The sequence below is a fragment of the Euprymna scolopes genome, chromosome 18, assembly GCF_053919585.1.
Source record: "Euprymna scolopes isolate OS-2025 chromosome 18, ASM5391958v1, whole genome shotgun sequence".
Classification (NCBI taxonomy): Eukaryota; Metazoa; Mollusca; class Cephalopoda; order Sepiida; family Sepiolidae; genus Euprymna; species Euprymna scolopes.
Genome location: NC_136499.1, coordinates 41885286 through 41905683, shown reverse-complemented (window position 1 = coordinate 41905683; position 20398 = coordinate 41885286). Strand labels below are relative to the sequence as shown.

Here is a 20398-nt window from a genome sequence, read left to right as displayed (position 1 = left end):
TCGGGACAGTATATATATATATATATATATATATATATATATATATATATATATATATATATATATATATATATATATATATATATATATATAACAGACGCCCCTGAGAAAAGGGGGCAGCTATCCGAAACTAGATACATCTCTCTGGATAATAGATGAAAAAAAGCAAGATCTTGGCTGACCACTCACCATATCACACTAACAACTTCTTGCCTGTGACGTAACTGCCGGGACACGTAATTTTCACTCGACTGCTAATGAAAAATTCTACTACTTTATTTTTCTTACGCGAAAATTTCTAATTCTAACTCTCCGTGAAACATACATATTCAATTAGTACATGATAAACATTTGTTAAAGAAATTATTTGGCCAACATCTACTTGGAAATAAGTATTAATAACTTTCCAAATGATATTAACGTGTAAGCGAACAGAATAGTGCAAATTCAATTGGGTTCTAACAATTAGGATTAATATTTCTTTTAGATTAATATTTCTTTAATATATGTATACAGACGTAAACCCCTTCGTCCTATCCTCCATGAGAGTGAGAAGCATCTAAATACTCAATTGTGCTCCGCTGATTCAATTAAAAAGAAAACCTTTATCTGCCTATTCGCCACGTTACACTTATAATTTCCTGTCTGTGACATAACTGATGTGTAACTTATCTCGTATTCGACTTTAAATAGAATGTTTCACTTTATTCCAACCTTCCATCTAAATTTACCATTCCAACACTATTTTTACAGACAGCATATAAATATTACACATATGCAGATTTAATGGGTATTTTAATTTGTGCATGTCACTATAATCGTTCTATTTATTGAGATCTCAAAAATCCAGACGGATTCCCTACCTCATCCAGAAACATTTTGTCAGCCTAAAAGCAGGCATTTTCCTCTTCTTCAGACATAACTCGAGTATGTTAATTCTAGAATATACAAGCAAGGCGACTGACGTTGCCTAGGATTGAATGAGGATCAGCAAATTTTCCATATTTCAAATATTGTTATTGTCATCGAAATCGGTGAAATCGCCCGTTTTTTTTTCAATTAAATAAATTGCTTGCTTGCTATAGTCGGGGAATCACAGCTGTACACCAGGAGGAAACATACTAGCCCAAGGTCCACAATATATTGTAGTCTATCTTGCACTGTAGAGAACTTACTGTTGATTTTATAAAATTATTTCTATATAATGACTTGAAATAAGGTTCAAAATGGAAAAATCTAGTATTATGATTAAATTGTGCTTCATTTCGAACACGCTTCTGGTTTATCAAAGAACGTGCTGTAGTTTATTTTACGCTTGGTTTTTCTCCTTGTGCGGTGAAAAACCCTTTTCAAATGCAATTGTGATGTTAGACGGTATAAGGGTTATAACTTTGGTAAAAACCTCTTTAATGGGATTTTTTTCGATTATCGATTTTCAATTATTTCGGAGACATTCCGATACAAAACCGATCTAAGAACACTCCCAGACACATAGTCCATTTGCGTGAAATTTAAAAGGATCGATCCAACCGTTTTGGAGTCCATAGAAAATGAAATCTCTCACACACAATATATAAGTAGAGATCATCTAATATATAAAGGGTAAAATGGACGCGAGTGTTTGTGCATGTCCACTAAAGGCTTTTTGCATCAGGCTTCTCGCTTAGATTCCGCGAGAAGTTTTCAGATACTTCCCAGATCGTAATATCTCGCATTCGCAAACGGACATTGTTTCTATCTTTTTTTAATCAGGTTAAACAAAATTCCCACCGTGCCGTCGTCTCCAGTGTTTGCTTGTCTTTTTCGTATAAATAAAGCAAAACTATTGGAATGCAACCGCCTGGCCTGGTAGTTTCTGTTCGTTAATTGATCCTTGGTCAATGTAGGGGAAACCCCTCATACTGAAACAATTAGTATGCATTTGGATACCTCCAAAGTGCCCCCTTTTTGGGGAGCTGGTTTTCCGTCTACATTGAACTAATTTTCTTTAGTGGAAGGTTTAAAAGCAACGCCATTTCTGCAAGTCATCTTTTGTTTTTCATTGACTACGTTAAATTTGAACACTTTAGACTTCCGGTCACGTGATGAAGTAGCGGTAAGACGTCAAATTTTCTTTCGCTTTCTTTTTCCGCTTCGCGTCACGGGTTCGAGCCTGCATGCCTACTTTTTTTTTTGGGGGGGGGGGGTACTCAACACACACCTTCAAGCACCGCGGCAACGCCGGGCACCCAGGCTAGTCTAAGCAATAAATTACTGTCTTCAAAAAGATATCTGACACATGAGCCGTATTCACCGATTGACAACCAGAAATAGGAATGGGTTGTTCAGGCTTGAATACAAAGAGCAGCTTTAAAAGCAAAACCAGTCAGGGACCTGATGTTGACGTAAAGGATTATCAACGACAATTTAAATATACATTTCAAGGAATTATTTTTACTTTAACGCCGAGATTAAGCCTCCAAATTACGTAAACTAATACAGCATCAATGGAAATGTTAAATTAATTAGAAATATTTCTTTTTGACTAAATGAATTGTTTTTTTTTAAATAATTTCAAGTACACCCATTTCTATAATATACCGTGAATATTGATGAATAATTGTTTACTGATCAGGTGAATTATTTACGTTGAAAATTTTGCTAACATGTAATTTCAATTATGAACTTAAGTTTCGGAAATATGCATATACGCAAATGACATGCTCAGTATGTTTTTCGTTAAGCTCAATTCAAATATTTGGAATTTGAATTAATGTTACTATTTTTAAAATGGTACACTATTATCTAATATAGAAAAGGAACAATGGGCGCGAGCGTTTGTGTATATCCTCCAAAGACTTTTTGCATCGAGGTTCCTACTTTGGTTATATTCCGCGAGAAGTTTTCGTATACTTCCCAAATCGTAATACCTCGCATTCGCAAACAGAATACTATCTTTCCTTTTTTTTTGATCGAGTTAAACAAAATTCCCACGAAACTGTTTGAAAAAGCGTCAAAGAATTTCTTGGCCTTCAAGCCGGGATTTATGCTTCACTTGAGTTAATTGGTTCTCGGTCAATGTAGAGGGAAATCCTTCGTACTTAGACAATTACTACTTTTTTCCCCTACATTAAAATTAATATATATATATATATATATATATATATATAGGTGGCCCTAGGATATGTTTTTTCAGGTTACAATATGAAATACGATATATTTCCAGCTCCTGGGTACGGTATTTGCCCCGCCTCATGGTGTTATTTATAATACCATTTGATTATTTACATATGTATTATATACTGTACTGTATTTTGTTACTAATTTTTAATACGTACTGCATAAACATTTGCTTAGGCGATTTCACCTTACGAGCCCAACCCCGAAACGAATTAATGCCGGGGTTCTAATATATATATATATATATATATATATATATATATATATATATATATATATATATATATATATATATATGAGTGTGGCTTAGAGGCTAATTGAATGAAAGTGAAGAGATGTATGTTTTCTTTCATTTCTAGCTGATAGCACTCAAGTATTATTTTAGTTTTTATCTCACTATTAAATATTAGGTTTAATATATTAATCGATAGAGAATTATTAATTAGCATATTTAAGCGTATCTTGCAACCGTGCCACGCCAGGCGGCTTACTAGTATATATATATTTATATATATGTATAACATTTTAATTGCTGAAATTTCCCTCTGGGCTAAAATACCGTAGGTTTTTAACAATACATGCCAAATGCAAATTTATTATGTCTAGAATATTAGCCATTATCTTATGTAACTTTAGAACGACATTTTAGATACATTTAGTCGTTATAATAAAATCTTACATTTCATCCTAGGAGCAACATCATGATGATCGAAATATCTTTAGACGAAGACACATTAAAACTATATTGTCCTGGCACCCTTCGTTACTGGATCATACACTCATAGACATACGCTTACCGTTACCTTTCTCAAATCGAAAATAATACTTTCTTCCTTCTAAAATTCATGCAATTTTAATTGGCTGAGAGCTGAAAAATCGATTATTCCGGATTACACACCGTATTACTAAAACTAACACGTCTGACCTTTACAACTTGGCTCTCACTACACAAATCAATCGTTTTATGAATATCAAACCAAATACAAAAATATTAACCGCTCATAATCAAAAATTTACGTATCACCACGCAACTACCCCCTACAAAAAGCCCTACCTGAAATATAAAAAAAACATAACATATAGTTAACATATAGTTAACATATAGTTAAAATTTTGTAAATTTTAATTTACAATTTTTATGATTCAAAACAAGGGATACACATTAAAAGAGCTCTCCTTATTCCATGGAGTTTTAACTAATAGCTCTTATAACCAGCAAAATGATAGCTAGTCTATATACATGGCATTTTGCTAGCTATTTACCCCTGATGATTAGACACATTCTTTAAATGGAATAAGGAAAATCTCTCATTCTGTATTTCTTGTTTAAAATAATAAATGTAAATTCTAATTTGCAAAATAAAAACTTCCTTCTCATTTATGTATGTATGTATGTATATATGCACGTATGTATGTATGTATGTATGTATGTATGTATTGTGAGCATTTGGGAATTCTAGGCGCTGTAGGTGCACTCTGCTTATCTCGGCATTTGCTTCCAGTCGTCCTGTACATACACTTCTACTTGCCACTTATATTTAACAATGTCGACTCAGGAGAGGTGTGGTTGGAGATTGCGCAACTCTTACCAGAAAAAATTCACGCGCTGGCACCTTTTCGTGGGTATCCATAGTCTGTCGAAACTGAAGGAGCCCTTTTTTTGTATGAATATATATAATATACACAATAATTCTTTCGTAACTTCATAAAACTCACACAATATTATATCTTTTTGGCTATCTGGCTCGATATCTGTACCATCATCGTGTTACAGTAACAGCGCTGAAAAGAACATATACGAGAAGGAATTAAGAAGAAAAACATTATCTACAGGGAAATGCCTGTATTAAAGATGAAATTTTATCGAATACAAGAATGTTTGGTCTATCAGAATAGTGATTTATTAAACGAAAACAAAGGAAAACAGAAAAACAAATAAGTGTGTCCATGTGAATGATAACACGCAAACGATGGGTCAGAGTTCAGAGGTCAATGCAGCCAGAGGTCAGAAAGTGGAAAATTATGAGATCCTTCGTTGATTTGAATTATCGCCAGCTACGTCGGCAGCAGGACGATACATCTTTTTGTTATTACAGAGTTCATTCATTATCGCATTTTGTTAGTAATATGCATCTTTGTTGCGATTTTATTGGGGGTGTTGTTGTTGTTGGTGGTGTTTTTCTTGCTTTTTATTTTATTATCAGCAAACAATGCTTTTGTTTTATATATATATAGCAGAAGTCAGTGGTGCGTATTGGAGAACGGTATGTGGAGGTGCAAATGCCGGCTCTTAATACAAAAAGTGTCCCTAATGATATAAAAACGTGCGCATTATCTGCTATTTAAAATTAATTTTTAAATGATTTAAAAAAAAAAGAACGAAATCATGTATTGTGTCATTTAAAGTATTTGACCTTATTTTCACAACGCTTAAGACCGTTATTAGATTGGGGTTTCAGAATTTTTTAGATTTAGAGGATTACATAATTTGTATTATTCGATTTTTTCGGACTGCTATTCTAACTTTCCTATGCTATTTTTCTAGTTTTGGTAGTCCTGTAAAACTCAGGATATATATATATATATATATATATATATATATATATATATATATATATATATATATATATTGTGTGTGTGTGTATTAATATATATATACATACATACATACATACACATATATATATATGTGTGTGTGTGTGTGTGTGTGTGTGTGTGTGTATATATATATATATTCCAGAGGTGAAGCAGCCAAAGAATCTTTAACCATGTTCATACAGGAGTGCTCAATGCCGAAGTAGGACAGAATATACTTTTTGTTTGTTTTACATAAACAGTTATGAGCTTGTTTCGGTCAGCCAGTTACAAGTAACTGGACGCCTCTCCGGGCGATATTTCTTATTTGACAGTCGAGTCAGTTTCAATACGGACTCTACTTTCGTATAAGCAATATCGCTCGAAAAGGTCTCTAGTTACTTGTAACTGGCGGGCCAAAACATGTTCATATGGATGTATAGCGACATATAAATTCTTATATAACAATGTAAAAAGTCTATATATATATATATATATATATATATATATATATATATATATATAAATTTTAGAAAATTTAAAACAAAAATTATATGCATGTGCTTCTTCTGAGATGTTTTTTTTTTTTGTAAGCCTCTTCGTGAGATACAATATATATATACAAGCGTATATCCATGTTTAAATATACCGTAAAGACATAAACATAAGATAAAATGAAGATTATACAAAAGAAAGTCGTAACCGAATGCTTCAATCACGTGACCAGTTTGAAAGTTTGAGGAAGTGGAAAGTTTGAGGGGCACAATTAACATTTCTGGTGAGATGGAATGTTTTAAAAAAGACTCGTCTGTGTGGGAGAATAAAAATAAGTAATCAAATAAAATGTGTAACAGATTGAAAATACTATGTACGATCTACACTGAAGAAGCTTGCAGTGGACTGAAACGTCAGTAAAGTAAACATACTAAGAAATTTCTGATTAGTTTTGAAGTTGATTTATGTTTTCTATACAATATCCATTTATCTATATTTCTATATATCTTTCTTTATCTCATTCTCTCTCTCTCTATATATATATATATAGTATAAGTTTTATGTATTTATACGAATATTATTGGCTACATATGTGCATACATGCTTTAGTAGAGATTACTTACAATCACAAAATTGCCTAATGACGTTGACTTTTTAAAGAAAACACAACTGAAATATGTATACACATATATAGCCAATAATATTTGTATAAAGAAATAAAACTATACTATAATAACGCATCGCTTGTCACATATCATTTTTGATAGACATCCGGGTTATATAAAATTTACGACTAGGAAACTGCAGCAATACAACCATTATGCACATACACACATATATGTGTGTGTCTCTGTGTGTACATACATGCACATGTATAGATACATATACATTTATATACATGTATATGTAAACACCCACATAACCCCACACACATACACATACACATACACACACGCACACACACACACACACACACACACACACACACACACACACACACACACACACACATATATATATATATATATTAAGTTATGAATGAAACGCGGAATATCCTGTATGGCTTAATTGCCATAAATATATTTTCATAACTTACTATCTAGCTCTACCTATGTATTGAGCACTGTTAAAGTAAATACTGAAAATTAACTCATAAAACTATACCTTCATATATTAATTTATTTGATTAAATGAAGTAGTCATTATATATATATATATATATATATATATATATATATAATCCTGGCATCATAGAAGTTCTGTGAAACTGTTGTCGTGAATTGTGCTGTTTTAATTTATTAATATATATCGTAGTCATTTTTGTTTCCGCAAATAATTTTAATTAGCCATAATGTTCCATGCTGCTCTCGGACAAACTCTTATCATTACCCTAGCCTCTGCCCCAAATAGCGACCTTAGTTATCTCCCGACCCACCGTCCAAGTTCTCCAGTTCGTGTAAACGCTTCACTCCAATAAACGAACTGCCGCCTAGCGAATCAAAATTTCGTTTTCCACCCAGGAAAGCACCACCCCCTAAAGAGTCGAAATTACGCTTGCCACCCAGAAACGCGCCACCGCCCAACGAATCGAACGAGCGTTTACCCCCTAAAAATGAATCACCACCTAAAGAATCGAATTGCCGTTTCCCTCCAAGAAATGCACCCCCTCCCAGCGAGTCAAAAGATCTCTTGCCGCCAAGAAATGCACCTCCACCCAGGGAATCAAAAGATCGTTTTCCGCCGAGAAAAGCACCCCCACCGAGAGAGTCGAAGGACCGTTTTCCGCCAAGGAAGGCACCCCCACCGAGCGAGTCGAAGGACCGTTTTCCGCCAAGAAAAGCGCCTCCACCGAGGGAGTCGAAGGATCGTTTTCCGCCAAGAAAAGCACCCCCACCGAGAGAGTCAAAAGACCGTTTCCCGCCGAGGAAGGCGCCTCCGCCAAGCGAGTCGAAGGACCGTTTTCCGCCGAGGAAGGCCCCACCGCCGAGGGAGTCAAAAGACCGTTTCCCACCGAGGAAGGCACCACCACCGAGGGAGTCGAAGGACCGTTTTCCACCAAGGAAGGCACCACCGCCGAGTGAGTCGAAAGACCGTTTTCCGCCGAGGAAAGCACCACCGCCTAGAGAGTCGAAGCTTCGCTTGTAATAAGGGACATGTCCTCCGCCGAGGCTATCGAATACTCGCTTAACGTCTTTGTCTTCGAGGTACCGTTTATAATAAGGAACATGACCACCACCAAGACTGTCAAATACATGGGTATCACTGGAATCGCCTCCTCGCTTTTTCAGACCCTGAAAAATACATAAAAATAAAAAGGAACATTTAAAAACGTGCTTACTGTTAGTAAGATATTTTGTTTAGACATGTGCGTACACTGTATATGCATTATATATATATATATATATATATATATATATATATATATATATATATATAGTCTAAAGAAGCTTTGAATAAAAAAATGCAAAAAATAAAAATAAAGAATGCAGTTTAAATTCCTGAAAGGAAAAAATATTAAATTAAACCTATCGCAGACTTAGCACCTACATAATCCGATTTCTTAAAAGTTTAGAATAACAAAAGAGAATTCATTTATATAAGGATGAAAAAAACACAAAGGCCTTAACTAAAATTGTTAAATTTGCATAAGCCGATTTCGCAAAAGCCTTCAATTCTAAATGAGAAATTTAACTACATAAGGATGAAAAGAGAAAAACTTAACTAAAATTTTGTAAACAGAATATATATATATATAGAATATATATATATATATATATATATATATATATATATATATATATATATATATATATAAGTCGCTACAATAAATTTACTGGTTTAGTCTTAAAAGACATCGTCAGGCGACAATAAACGTCTTACTCGAGGCCAGTCATTTAATAAAAATGAAAATCGACTAGAAAAAAAGTAGAAAAATAGAAAGAAAAAAAGAAAAGTTTTGGAGATCTTTTCTATAAAATGAAGCGTTTTTTTAAAGAAAAGGGGCTGCTTGTTTAATCAGATATAATGATAGCATCTTTCGTTAATTAAGAACGCCCTCGTATATGCATATATAAGTGTTTATGAATAAATAGAGATTCATAAAATTGTAAGAAAATGAAAATAAATAAAAATAAATTAAGTGTATACACATACTGGGTGGATGTACACTTACATATGAGTATAAATTGTTCTTCAAAATTTGGAGTATTGGATTTAACAAGACTTAAAGGTAGTATTAAATAGGATTATATGTATGAATCACTATTAAAAAGTATTAAGATAGGATTATATGTATGAATCACCATTAAAAAGTATTAAGATAGGATTATATGTATGAATCACCATTAAAAAGTATTAAGATAGGATTATATGTATGAATCACTATTAAAAAGTAATAAGATAGGATTATATGTATGAATCACTATTAAAAAGTATTAAATAGGATTATTTGTATGAATCACTATTAAAAAGTATTAAGATAGGATTATATGTATGAATCACTATTAAAAAGTATTAAGATAGGATTATTTGTATGAATCACCATTAAAAAGTATTAAATAGGATTATATGTATGAATCACCATTAAAAAGTATTAAGATAGGATTATTTGTATGAATCACTATTAAAAAGTATTAAATAGGATTATATGTATGAATCACTATTAAAAAGTATTAAGATAGGATTATATGTATGAATCACCATTAAAAAGTATTAAATAGGATTATTTGTATGAATCACCATTAAAAAGTATTAAGATAGGATTATATGTATGAATCACTATTAAAAAGTATTAAGATAGGATTATTTGTATGAATCACCATTAAAAAGTATTAAGATAGGATTATTTGTATGAATCACAATTAAAAAGTATTAAGATAGGATTATATGTATGAATCACTATTAAAAAGTATTAAGATAGGATTATATGTATGAATCACTATTAAAAAGTAGGATTATATGTATGAATCACCATTAAAAAGTATTAAGATAGGATTACATGTATGAATCATTATAAAAAATATTAAGATAGGATTATTTATATGAATCACCATTAAAAAGTATTAAGATAGGATTATTTGTATGAATCACCATTAAAAAGTATTAAGATAGGATTATTTGTATGAATCACCATTAAAAAGTATTAAAATAGGATTATTTGTATGAATCACCATTAAAAAGTACCCATATACGTTGTTAAATTAGAATTGGATTTCTATCACTCTCTCCCTTCCTAAGAAACAGAAATATACATTCGCGTTTTAAAAAGCGCTTAAATTAGTGTCTGATAATGATAAATTTCGAAGGAAACAATAACTGAAATATGTATGCACATGTGTAGCTAATAATATTTTTGTAGTAAAAATTATATATATATATATATATAATATTGCTATATTGTTAGAATTGCTTTTTTTTCTGATGAGTTAAGGGCATAATAGATTCACTAATTGATATAATAATCACGAAACAGATACTGTCAAGAATTGTATAAGTCAACTAATTTAAAGGAATAAATTATAAGATGGTCAACATCATAAATTTTGCAATATAACTTTTTTGTCATTTATTCTATATATTGCTCTGTAATCACATTGAACTTCTTATATAAGGATTTATATATAATAAGAAAATATATTTTTGCATATATATATATATATATATATATATATATATATATATATATATATATATTGTGATAATTTTTACCGATTCCAGTACAATTGCCTATTCCGGTATAACATTTCAGTTTCGTATCAATACAAATACAAGATCGATTCTTTGAAAATTTCTATATATATATATATATATATATATATATATATATATATATATATATATATATAAAGCTGAACGTCTGTGTGTGTGTCTGGTCATGAATAGGCTCCTATATGGTTGACTATTTTAAAAAACTGATTGCATATAATGATAGAAGATGTATCGAAAATCAGGAATGGGTATGTTTGATCTGGCAGAACGGTGGTTCATAAAAATTGTGGAGTCTGGCCGCCAAAGTATGCAAAAAAAAAATGAAAAAAAAAAAACGTTTACAAGTGTTTTTGATATAGATGTACATGAGAATACTTTGATAAGTATGTTTTAATTTAAATAGGATGGTATAATAAAATTGTGGGGTCTGCGTTCGCGCCTGTACTTCATGGAAATATGGCACAAACTTTAACAAATACTTTTCTTATCTATTTGCGTAAGTATACTTTGATAATTATGTTTCAGTTTGAAGAAATATGGTATAATAACATTATTAGGTGTTCGTTCGCGCTTGACCTCCATAAAATGTAAATATGTCACAAAGTTTAACAAGGTTTTTTAAAAGGGGTGAGGGTCCATATCACCACCTTAACTTTAATCTTAATTCACATTATCTTTTATTTATATTTTTGAGTTGAATCATATTGTGTCGAATAAATTCAACTCATAAATTCACGTTCTTATTAAAGTGAAAGCCCCCCCCAAAAAAGTCGGAACTTTAGACAATTCTCGACACAAATTTTGCATAACTCTGTTCTTTTTCCTTCTCCACTTGCACGTGGCACTCTTTCGAAAATAGATAAATAGATAAATAAGAAAAAATAAGAACGTTCTTGTTATCGTGTCAAAAGAAGGAAAACGTCCTGCTCATGTTATTACGTGTCTTTTTAAAAACATTTACATAACCTTTTTATTTTTATTTATATGTCTGTGTAAGCTTTTTTTGTCAGTGTACTAGAAGGATTTCAGTTGATTACAACCCTTTCTGCGTGTTCTTTACATTACAATAGTATAACCCTGAATCCGACGGCGCAATACTACACCGTTCCATACTGTAATACTGAAACGAAGCTGTTCTGCTTGAAAAGGGCGTCTATTTCTTCTTATTCATATTTATATCGATTCTTTGCTTTAAAAAACTAAAGTAATTACGTGTTTACTTTTTTAATACCCATTTTGCTGTTTCGGATTATTATTATTTACTAAAGTAAAGCTTCATTATCTTTCAAAACTGTTTTTGTTTCTTTGTTTTTCGATATTTCGTCGAAAAGCCAACAAACGACTACCCGAAAAAATAAATATACAAGAAATAAATGTTACCATAGTCAATAAAAGTTCAGTTAATGTTTTTTTGTTTTGAAATAGTTTTTAATGCTCTTTATTTGAAATAATTTCCGCGAACCGAAATTAAAACGAAATTTGAGGCGATAAGTACTTAAATGAATTTTTATATAAACTACACATGCCATAATCGAATATTCCTCAAGCACAAAATAACCGAAAACATTAAAATATGTTTATAAATATTCCTTACGTTGACAGAATTCTCTTAAATTATTAACAAAGAATGCTCAGGTGCCCCTCCTTCAAATTGAAAACGGGACTCTCCATTTCAAAGTCGCTGCCATTTTGATTTTTTTTTAAAACCGGTTCGTGAATTAAAAAAAAATTGTTTACAAACTAATTAAAAATACAAACCAATGAACTTTTCTACCATAAAAGTAACTTTTATTGACTATGGTAATATTTACTTCTTGTATATTTATATTATTATATATATGACATTTTCTCCTTGTAAGGAAACATCATTTTGTTGGTCACCCTTGGCTACGAAAGTTGATATAAAAAATATATATTTCGCGAAAATTATCTTTACTTTCATCATATTGTGCTTAGAGTAAAACATTTGAGTATCAAAACCTATCTCTTTTACAACCCCCTCCTTTTCATAACATATCATACTTTCATCAATCACAGTCCATTTTCTGTAAGCTGTTTTTGAACCCAGTCAACGACGGGTACTTCTGCTAGTATTTATATATATATATATATATATATATATATATATATATATATATATATATATTAAACATTTCATTTCGCATTAAATGTGATCGATTAACATAAGAAACCAATAAAGTCAGATTTCAGTTTCTAATTTTAGATCAAGATTTTAACGTCTTCTTCTTCAGATCACTTAAGCTGAAGCTTTTAATTTTACTCATTTTCCGTGATATAAATCAATTAGTGAATTTTGATTGCAATTATACAATACTTTTATGTTGTTGTTGTTGTTTATGGTTGTTGTTTGTTGTTGTCGCTGTTGCTGTTCTTGTTGTTTTTTCTAAGTGGGGAGTTGAGAAGCGAGATATCTGTTTTCATTAGATTTAGACATCGGCACATTAGTACAGACAGTGGAGCAGGAAACAGGTAAGAAATTACAAAATCTTGCATGACAGGGGAAGTAGAAGCCTTTTCTAGCATCTGCGGTTCTCAATGGTGAAGTGGCAGCAGTTTGCTGTTTAACGGGTTATATATACACATACATACATACACACACACATATATACATGTGTGTGCGTGTGTGTGTGTGTGTGTGTGTGTGATGTGTGTGTGAAGCAACAATTTGTTTAAACCTGATCAGACATTTGATATGGGTTTGATAGGATAAAAAGTCATCCATCACATGGACGTATTTTTTCCACCACTTTCTGATTTAAACGTCCGGCGAAGAAAAATATAAACTGACCGCTATTTTTTTTTTTTTTAAATAGCACCATCTTAGTTTCTTAACGTTTGATTTTCGTTGTTGTTGTTTATTAAATGAAGAAACTGAAACCGAATAAAACGAGACCTGATCGGATGTGTCTAGTGTTTGCTTGACGACGAGAAAATACTAACCACTTTACGCAGACGACACACAATTTACCGATATATTAAACACGGACGCTTCAGTACATAATGCAAAAGGTTGGACGCGAATTAATGTCCGACGTTGGAAGGAAGGCAAGTGAATCAGCTGGACTCCTTGGAATGAATCGAGCCACGTACCTAGCCACCTTTATACCAGTTAAGACGTGGCGGGAGAAGCGTCGTGTTCCGGTTAAGATGCACCCAGCGCCCGTTTTACATTATTCAGCAACGGATAAATTATAGACGTCCATTTCAGTTGGAATCGATAAGAATACGAAGCGTTTAAAAAAATAAAAACAATTTAATTGAATTTAGGTTTTTTATTTTTCAATATAGTTAAATTTTAAATTACATAACCATTCCTGAAGCACAGACACCAACACAAAGACACGCACACACACACACACACACACACACACACACACACACACACACACACACACACACACACACACACAAATATCGTCTACTTATCTATAAAATCACTTTATGCTTGTCATTGTGTATATGTGTGTCAGTTCCCTATAAACTTCAAAACAGCTGGCCCGATTTTTTGAAAATTTAACAGAAATGTACTATATGTGTCAGGGAGTTTCTCATATAGGTTTGGATCGGAATGCTTCCAATAAGTATCAAAAATCGATAATCGAACAAAATCCGATTAAAGAAAGAGCAGTCGGATTTTGACCAAAGATAACACTATTATAAAGCCTAATACCACAAGTGCATTTGAGGTTTTATTACCGAACAAGCAGAAGAGCCCGGTATATAAAATATATTACCGTTACGTTCAATTATTTTATTTATCAACTAATTTATTGATCGCCTTTTCATTTCTCTTTGATTATATTTACCTCCATGAATCTTATATTCAATATGCCTCAATATTCTCGCAGTTGTAAATCCCGTTTTTGAACATTGTAAGTTTTCAATGATTATGCAAACAAGAAAATCTACACCAATTCTAGTCTTTTTAACATTGTCTGGGCAGCCAGTTATCATTCCCAGTTTTCTATCCGCAGCATCTTCTTCAAAGGTTTTTGGGTTCAGGCCTGCGTGCTTAAGATTGTCTCTCAGCTTATCCTTGTACCTCAGAAATGGACGACCCACATTTTTTTTTTTTTTTTTACAAAGGCATCACCACATTATCAAGGCCCAGAGGCCACTCAAGGATAAGGGTTAAAGAGTGTACAGTAGAAATTGGTCAATATAGTAATCATTAGTAATGAAAATTTGGTAAATTTAATAACTTATATGGAACGGCTCATCAAGAACTTATTTACTTTAGACTTGAACACAACCATATTGTAGTCAGCCGGAAAGCAGGAAAACGGAAGACAATTCCACAGGCGTGCAGTTCTAAGAAAGAAGCTTTGTTCATGGAATCTACCTTTAGGTTTAGGCACAGATAAAGAGTGGGGGAAATTATTGATAGTGTTTACAGCTAGACAAGTGTTTCTTGTGAAAGTTTGGCGAGGGGGGACCATAGATTGAAGCTCAGTTGAACACTTTCCATGAAAATAACGATACATCAGAGACAAACTCGCAACATCTCTTCTGTGAGATAGAGGTTGCAAGGAGGAGAAAAGGACATCTCCTACGAGGCTACGAAGTCTATTTTGAACTCTATCAAGGCAGGACAAGTCCTTTCTAGCAGCTCCTGCCCAGATGTGGTAACAGTATTCCATCCTTGGACGTACCTGGCTCTTATATAGGTAGAGAATAGCAACAGCAGTGAGATATCTACTGGATCGATAGAAAGATCCCACCATTTTTCCAGCGGCCTTGGCAACAGATTTGATATACGTGTTCCATTTAAGATCAGGAGTAATGGTCAAGCCCAGAAGCTTGTCAAAACTTGAGGCCTCCTGAAGACGAGAGCCATTCATTTCAATTGATGACAAATGTGGATTAGAATGTTGATGATGTAAAGAGAGAAGCTTGGTTTTAGATGCATTAAAAGTAACCGGCCACTCCTTTCCCCATTGTACTACGTGCTCAAGATCAGAGGAGAGAGAATTGGAGAGAACTTGGTCGTTTACTGTCTTAGATGTGCTACCATAAATGGTAGTGTCGTCAGCATAAATGTCTACAAATGGTGTAAGGATATGATTTGGAAGATCATTAATGTAGATCAGGAAAAGAGTTGGGCCCAGGATGGATCCCTGAGGGACACCGGCATTAATACTGTGAGCTTCTGATTTTTGCCCCTCAACTACTACTCTTATGAACCTATCAGAAAGAAATGATTTAATAATTGAGAAGACTTTTCCAGCTATACCATAGCTAGCGATCTTATGAAGTAAACCTTTATGCCATACCCTATCAAAGGCTTTAGATATGTCAAGAGCAATTGCCCTAGAAAGATTGCCACCGTCGAGAGATTTGCTAATCCTATGCGATATAACTGTAAGGACATCTGCTGTAGATCTAGCAGAACGGAAACCATGTTGAGTGTCACTAAGAAGGTTATTTTTGTTGAGATGTTTGATTACTTCTGTATTTAACACAGATTCTAGCAACTTACTCGTGACGCACAGGAGACTTATTGGCCTGTACTGAGAGGGGGATGAGCGATCACCTGTATTCTTAAATACAGGGCATACTGATGAGATTTTCCAGGGAGATGGGAAACTATTCTCCTTAAGACAACGTTTAAACAGTTTTGTAAGTATGGGCGCTAGTTCAGGTTGAAGTTTTTTGAGTACTATAATTGGAATACCATCAGGGCCAGTTGCTTTACTCGAATCAAGGTTTTTGATTAGCTTCGCAACATCACGTACAGATATACGTATATCACATAGCGTGTTTTCTGATACAGGAGGAAATATTGGGGGTTGGCGGTCTTGGTCGCAAAGGGTAGAATTAGCTGCAAAGTTCTTGACAAAGAGTTTGGCTTTGTCTGATGCTGACGAGATTACCTCAGGTCCATTGATAATAGTTGGGATGGAGCACACGCTTCTGTTCAGGATTCTGTTTGCTATTTGCCAAAACTGGTGGGAACCAAGCCGCTGCTCAGCTACTTTGGACTTAACAGATTGAGCATACAACACTCTTGCGTTCCTTATTACTTTCTTACAATGGTTGCTGGCAGTCCTGAAAACGGCTTTAGTTTCCATACATCTATTACGTTTGAAGCAGTGGAAAAAGTGATTTCTGTGCACAATGGCAGCAGCACATTCTGGAGAGAACCATGGCTGGCTGTTAGGTTTTTGCTGAAACTTTTTAGAGGGTATGAAATGGTCAATACCTACAATTAACCATTCAGTTAGGTCTAATACTATAGAGGACACATCCTTTTTAAACATGGAATGCAGAGGTAGATCAGATATAAATGTACGGAAGCTATCCCAGTCAGCCTTAGTGTATCGATATACTGTACGATGAAGAGGTACGTCTGGGGACTTATTACATTTCATTTTTATCTTAATTGATACAACAGAGTGGTCGGAAGATCCAAGAAGCGACAGAACAGAAACTGAACATAGTTCAGGGCAAGTTGTGAGAAAAAGGTCTAGTAGGCTCGCATACTGGCCGTCATTATCGGGCACACGGGTAGGTTCCTGAACAATCTGAGTGAGGTCATAGGCAATGGAGAAATCATGACAGAACCTCCCCTCATCATCGGTCTTGTTTGAGTGGGTCAACCATTCGACGTTGTGAACATTGAAGTCTCCACATACGTGAATGTTAGCTGAAGGATAAGTAGAAAGGACTTGGTCAATTTTCTCAGATATGCTTTGAAAGATAGTAACTCCGCTGTTGTGGGGGCGATAGAGAGTAAATATAAATGCAGTAGTGTGAGCTAAAGCAACCCTCTTTCAGTTGACTGTATGCTAGTTGCTTAGGAAGACGGTTTTCATCCATGCGAATAAGGTGACCAGCCCACCGAAGCTGAGACTTCATCAGGAAGGCCTCAATACTTAAAACGTCGCACCTAGCAAAAAATCCCGAGTTAGGAGACTTGTCTTTCCATGTTAATCCACATATACTACGTAGGCAACGCTTATGGAATGTATCCAGTTGCTCAATCTGCCTACGGTATGGGGTCCAGGCTTCCGATCCATACAGGAGTATCGAAACAATCACTGCACGATAAACATAAATTTTGGTCTTTAGAGTCAGACCTCTTTCATTCCATACTCTTGACCACAGTTTGCCGAAGGCATCAGTCGCCTTTGAAATTCTGCTCAATATCTCATCATCAAGTGATGCTGACGAATTCACCTTACTTCCGAGATATGCCAAGGATTTAACCTACTTTAGAGACTGTCTATTCACTAAGATTTTCTGAGGCGGTTCCACATATTCTGGTCTCGGAATATTCACACCACCTTGCTGCAACGGGGTGGGATTTGGTTGGTAAATAACTTCTATCTTTTTAATACTAACCGTAAAACCAAATGCTTTTGCGGCATTGGAAAACTTGTCAACTAATTCTTGTGCTTCTTCAAATGAAGTGGCCACGAGTGCAGCATCGTCTGCAAAAAGAAAACCACGAACCATTTTGCTTCTTGTTAGTGTTTTACTTTTGAATCTTTGATGATTAAAAAGACCCCTGGTAATTCTAAACTAAAAATGGACACCTTGCGTGTAATCTTTAAAAGCATGCTCGAGCATGATTGAAAAGAAGATGACAAAGAGCACAGGTGCCATAACACAACCCTGTTTCGTACCGGTTTTTACCTTGAATGACTCAGAGAACTTTCCGTCTGCTCTTACACGTGCCTCCATATTCTCGTGAAAGGATATTATTACATTTAACATTTTTCAGGGATTCCAACTTTATTCAAAACCTTCCAAAGTGCGACTATTTTGACAGAGTCAAATGCCCTGGTTAGGTCGATAAAAACGACAAACAGATCCTGATTTTTCTCACGTGCCTTCTCTACAACTTGGCATAAACAGTAGATCATGTCGATGGTTCCCCTTCCAGATTTAAAACCACACTGCGTCTCAGGATAAATTTTGTCTACTAGATCAATGATTATCCTGTTCAAAATGACCCTGGCTAGTACTTTTCCATCCACAGAGAGCAGTGATATTCCACGGTAGTTATCACAATCAATACGCTTTCCTTTATTCTTGAAGAGATGGATTATTGACGAGTTCCTGATATATATATATAATATATATATATATATATATATATAGTACAAAACTTGTTGAAATTAAAGACTTAAATTTTTTTCTTTTTTGTAACTTCTGTTTATTTCATCTTAGATTTCATCATTACAGCCGTTTCCTTAATGAAATGGCAATTTTATGATTTTATGTGCTCATAAAAATTTCCTGATTCTCACCAAGAGAGAATTAAGAAATAATTACAGATTATATAATACTGCAAACGTATTCCATGAAAACGTAAAGTCAAGTCATGGGGATGTTACTTTTGCACTGGGTTTTGCCTTACTACAACTTGTTTTGGCCTATATCATATGCATATATATATATATATATATATATATATATATATATATATACATACATATGAATATTGAATGTGGATTATACGACCATGTTTTTCATGTTCCTGGATTATAGGACCATGTTTCTACTTTTCTTCATTGAGCCTGGACTTCATTTTGAATAGCCTTTTAATTTTGGCTTCTTGTAAATTTTCATTAAATATTTAGTTTTCAATTCATGTGCTAACATGCACAATTTATATACTACCTATGAATATTATTTTGCTACCTACGATCTCTCTGAGGATATGAGCAATTTATTGAAACTATGAAATAAGAAGCACACTTTAAATTTTTGTATTCCTTGTCTAAAAATAAATTTGTTTGTGAATATTTAATTACTGAATTTAATTCCAAATTTTTACCAAAATGATCCATGATGGTAAAACTAAAGTATGTTATAAATATTAAAGAATTAATATTTATAAAGTAATCTCAACCAGATGTAAAATCTCGATAAAACCAAATAGGAGATAGAGCTTACAATAAGAGCAAATAGTTAATAAAACATGTTAAAAAACACTTTGAAAAAGACTCGCAGTTTCATCAAATACTTTTGTATGCAAAATCCAATCCCGCATTTTGCTAATTCCTGCCCTTTAATGAGAAGGAAAGTATTTTTTCGAAACTCCGCGGATTAAAGACTATCCACTTATTAAGTGTTTCCTTTTCATATTAACTATGTTTTTAACTCTTTTTCAAAGTGTTTTTAAACATGTTTTATTAACTATTTGCTCTTTATATATATATAATATATATATATATATATATATATATATATATATATATAAGTTTTAAAAAGGATAAGTGGAGTCATTATTAGAATTTTAAGGATGATCGATGCGGGGAGAAAAAATAGACACGAAAAATATTCAAAAGACTATTCGACTAAAATAAAAAAAGAACCTCGAGGTACCTTTCATCCGACACTTTTAAAGAGATTACGTCGGCAGCAATTAAAACAAAACAATTTACACATAATTGAAAATGGAGGCGAAAAAAATTATAAAACTACACGAAGT

The 20398-nt window shown here is 33.4% G+C and overlaps 1 protein-coding gene across 1 annotated transcript in view; it reads right to left on the bottom strand.

Annotated features, from left to right (window-relative positions):
- Window positions 1-7431: 7431 nt before the first annotated feature.
- LOC145297588 (uncharacterized) overlaps window positions 7432-20398 on the bottom strand; it is a 121374-nt gene continuing 108407 nt past the window's right edge. Inside the window, exon 2 of the mRNA XM_080143636.1 lies at window positions 7432-8519. Coding sequence (XP_079999762.1) covers window positions 7644-8519 — 876 coding nt within the window. The 3' untranslated portion in view covers window positions 7432-7643. The remainder of the gene's footprint in view (window positions 8520-20398) is intronic.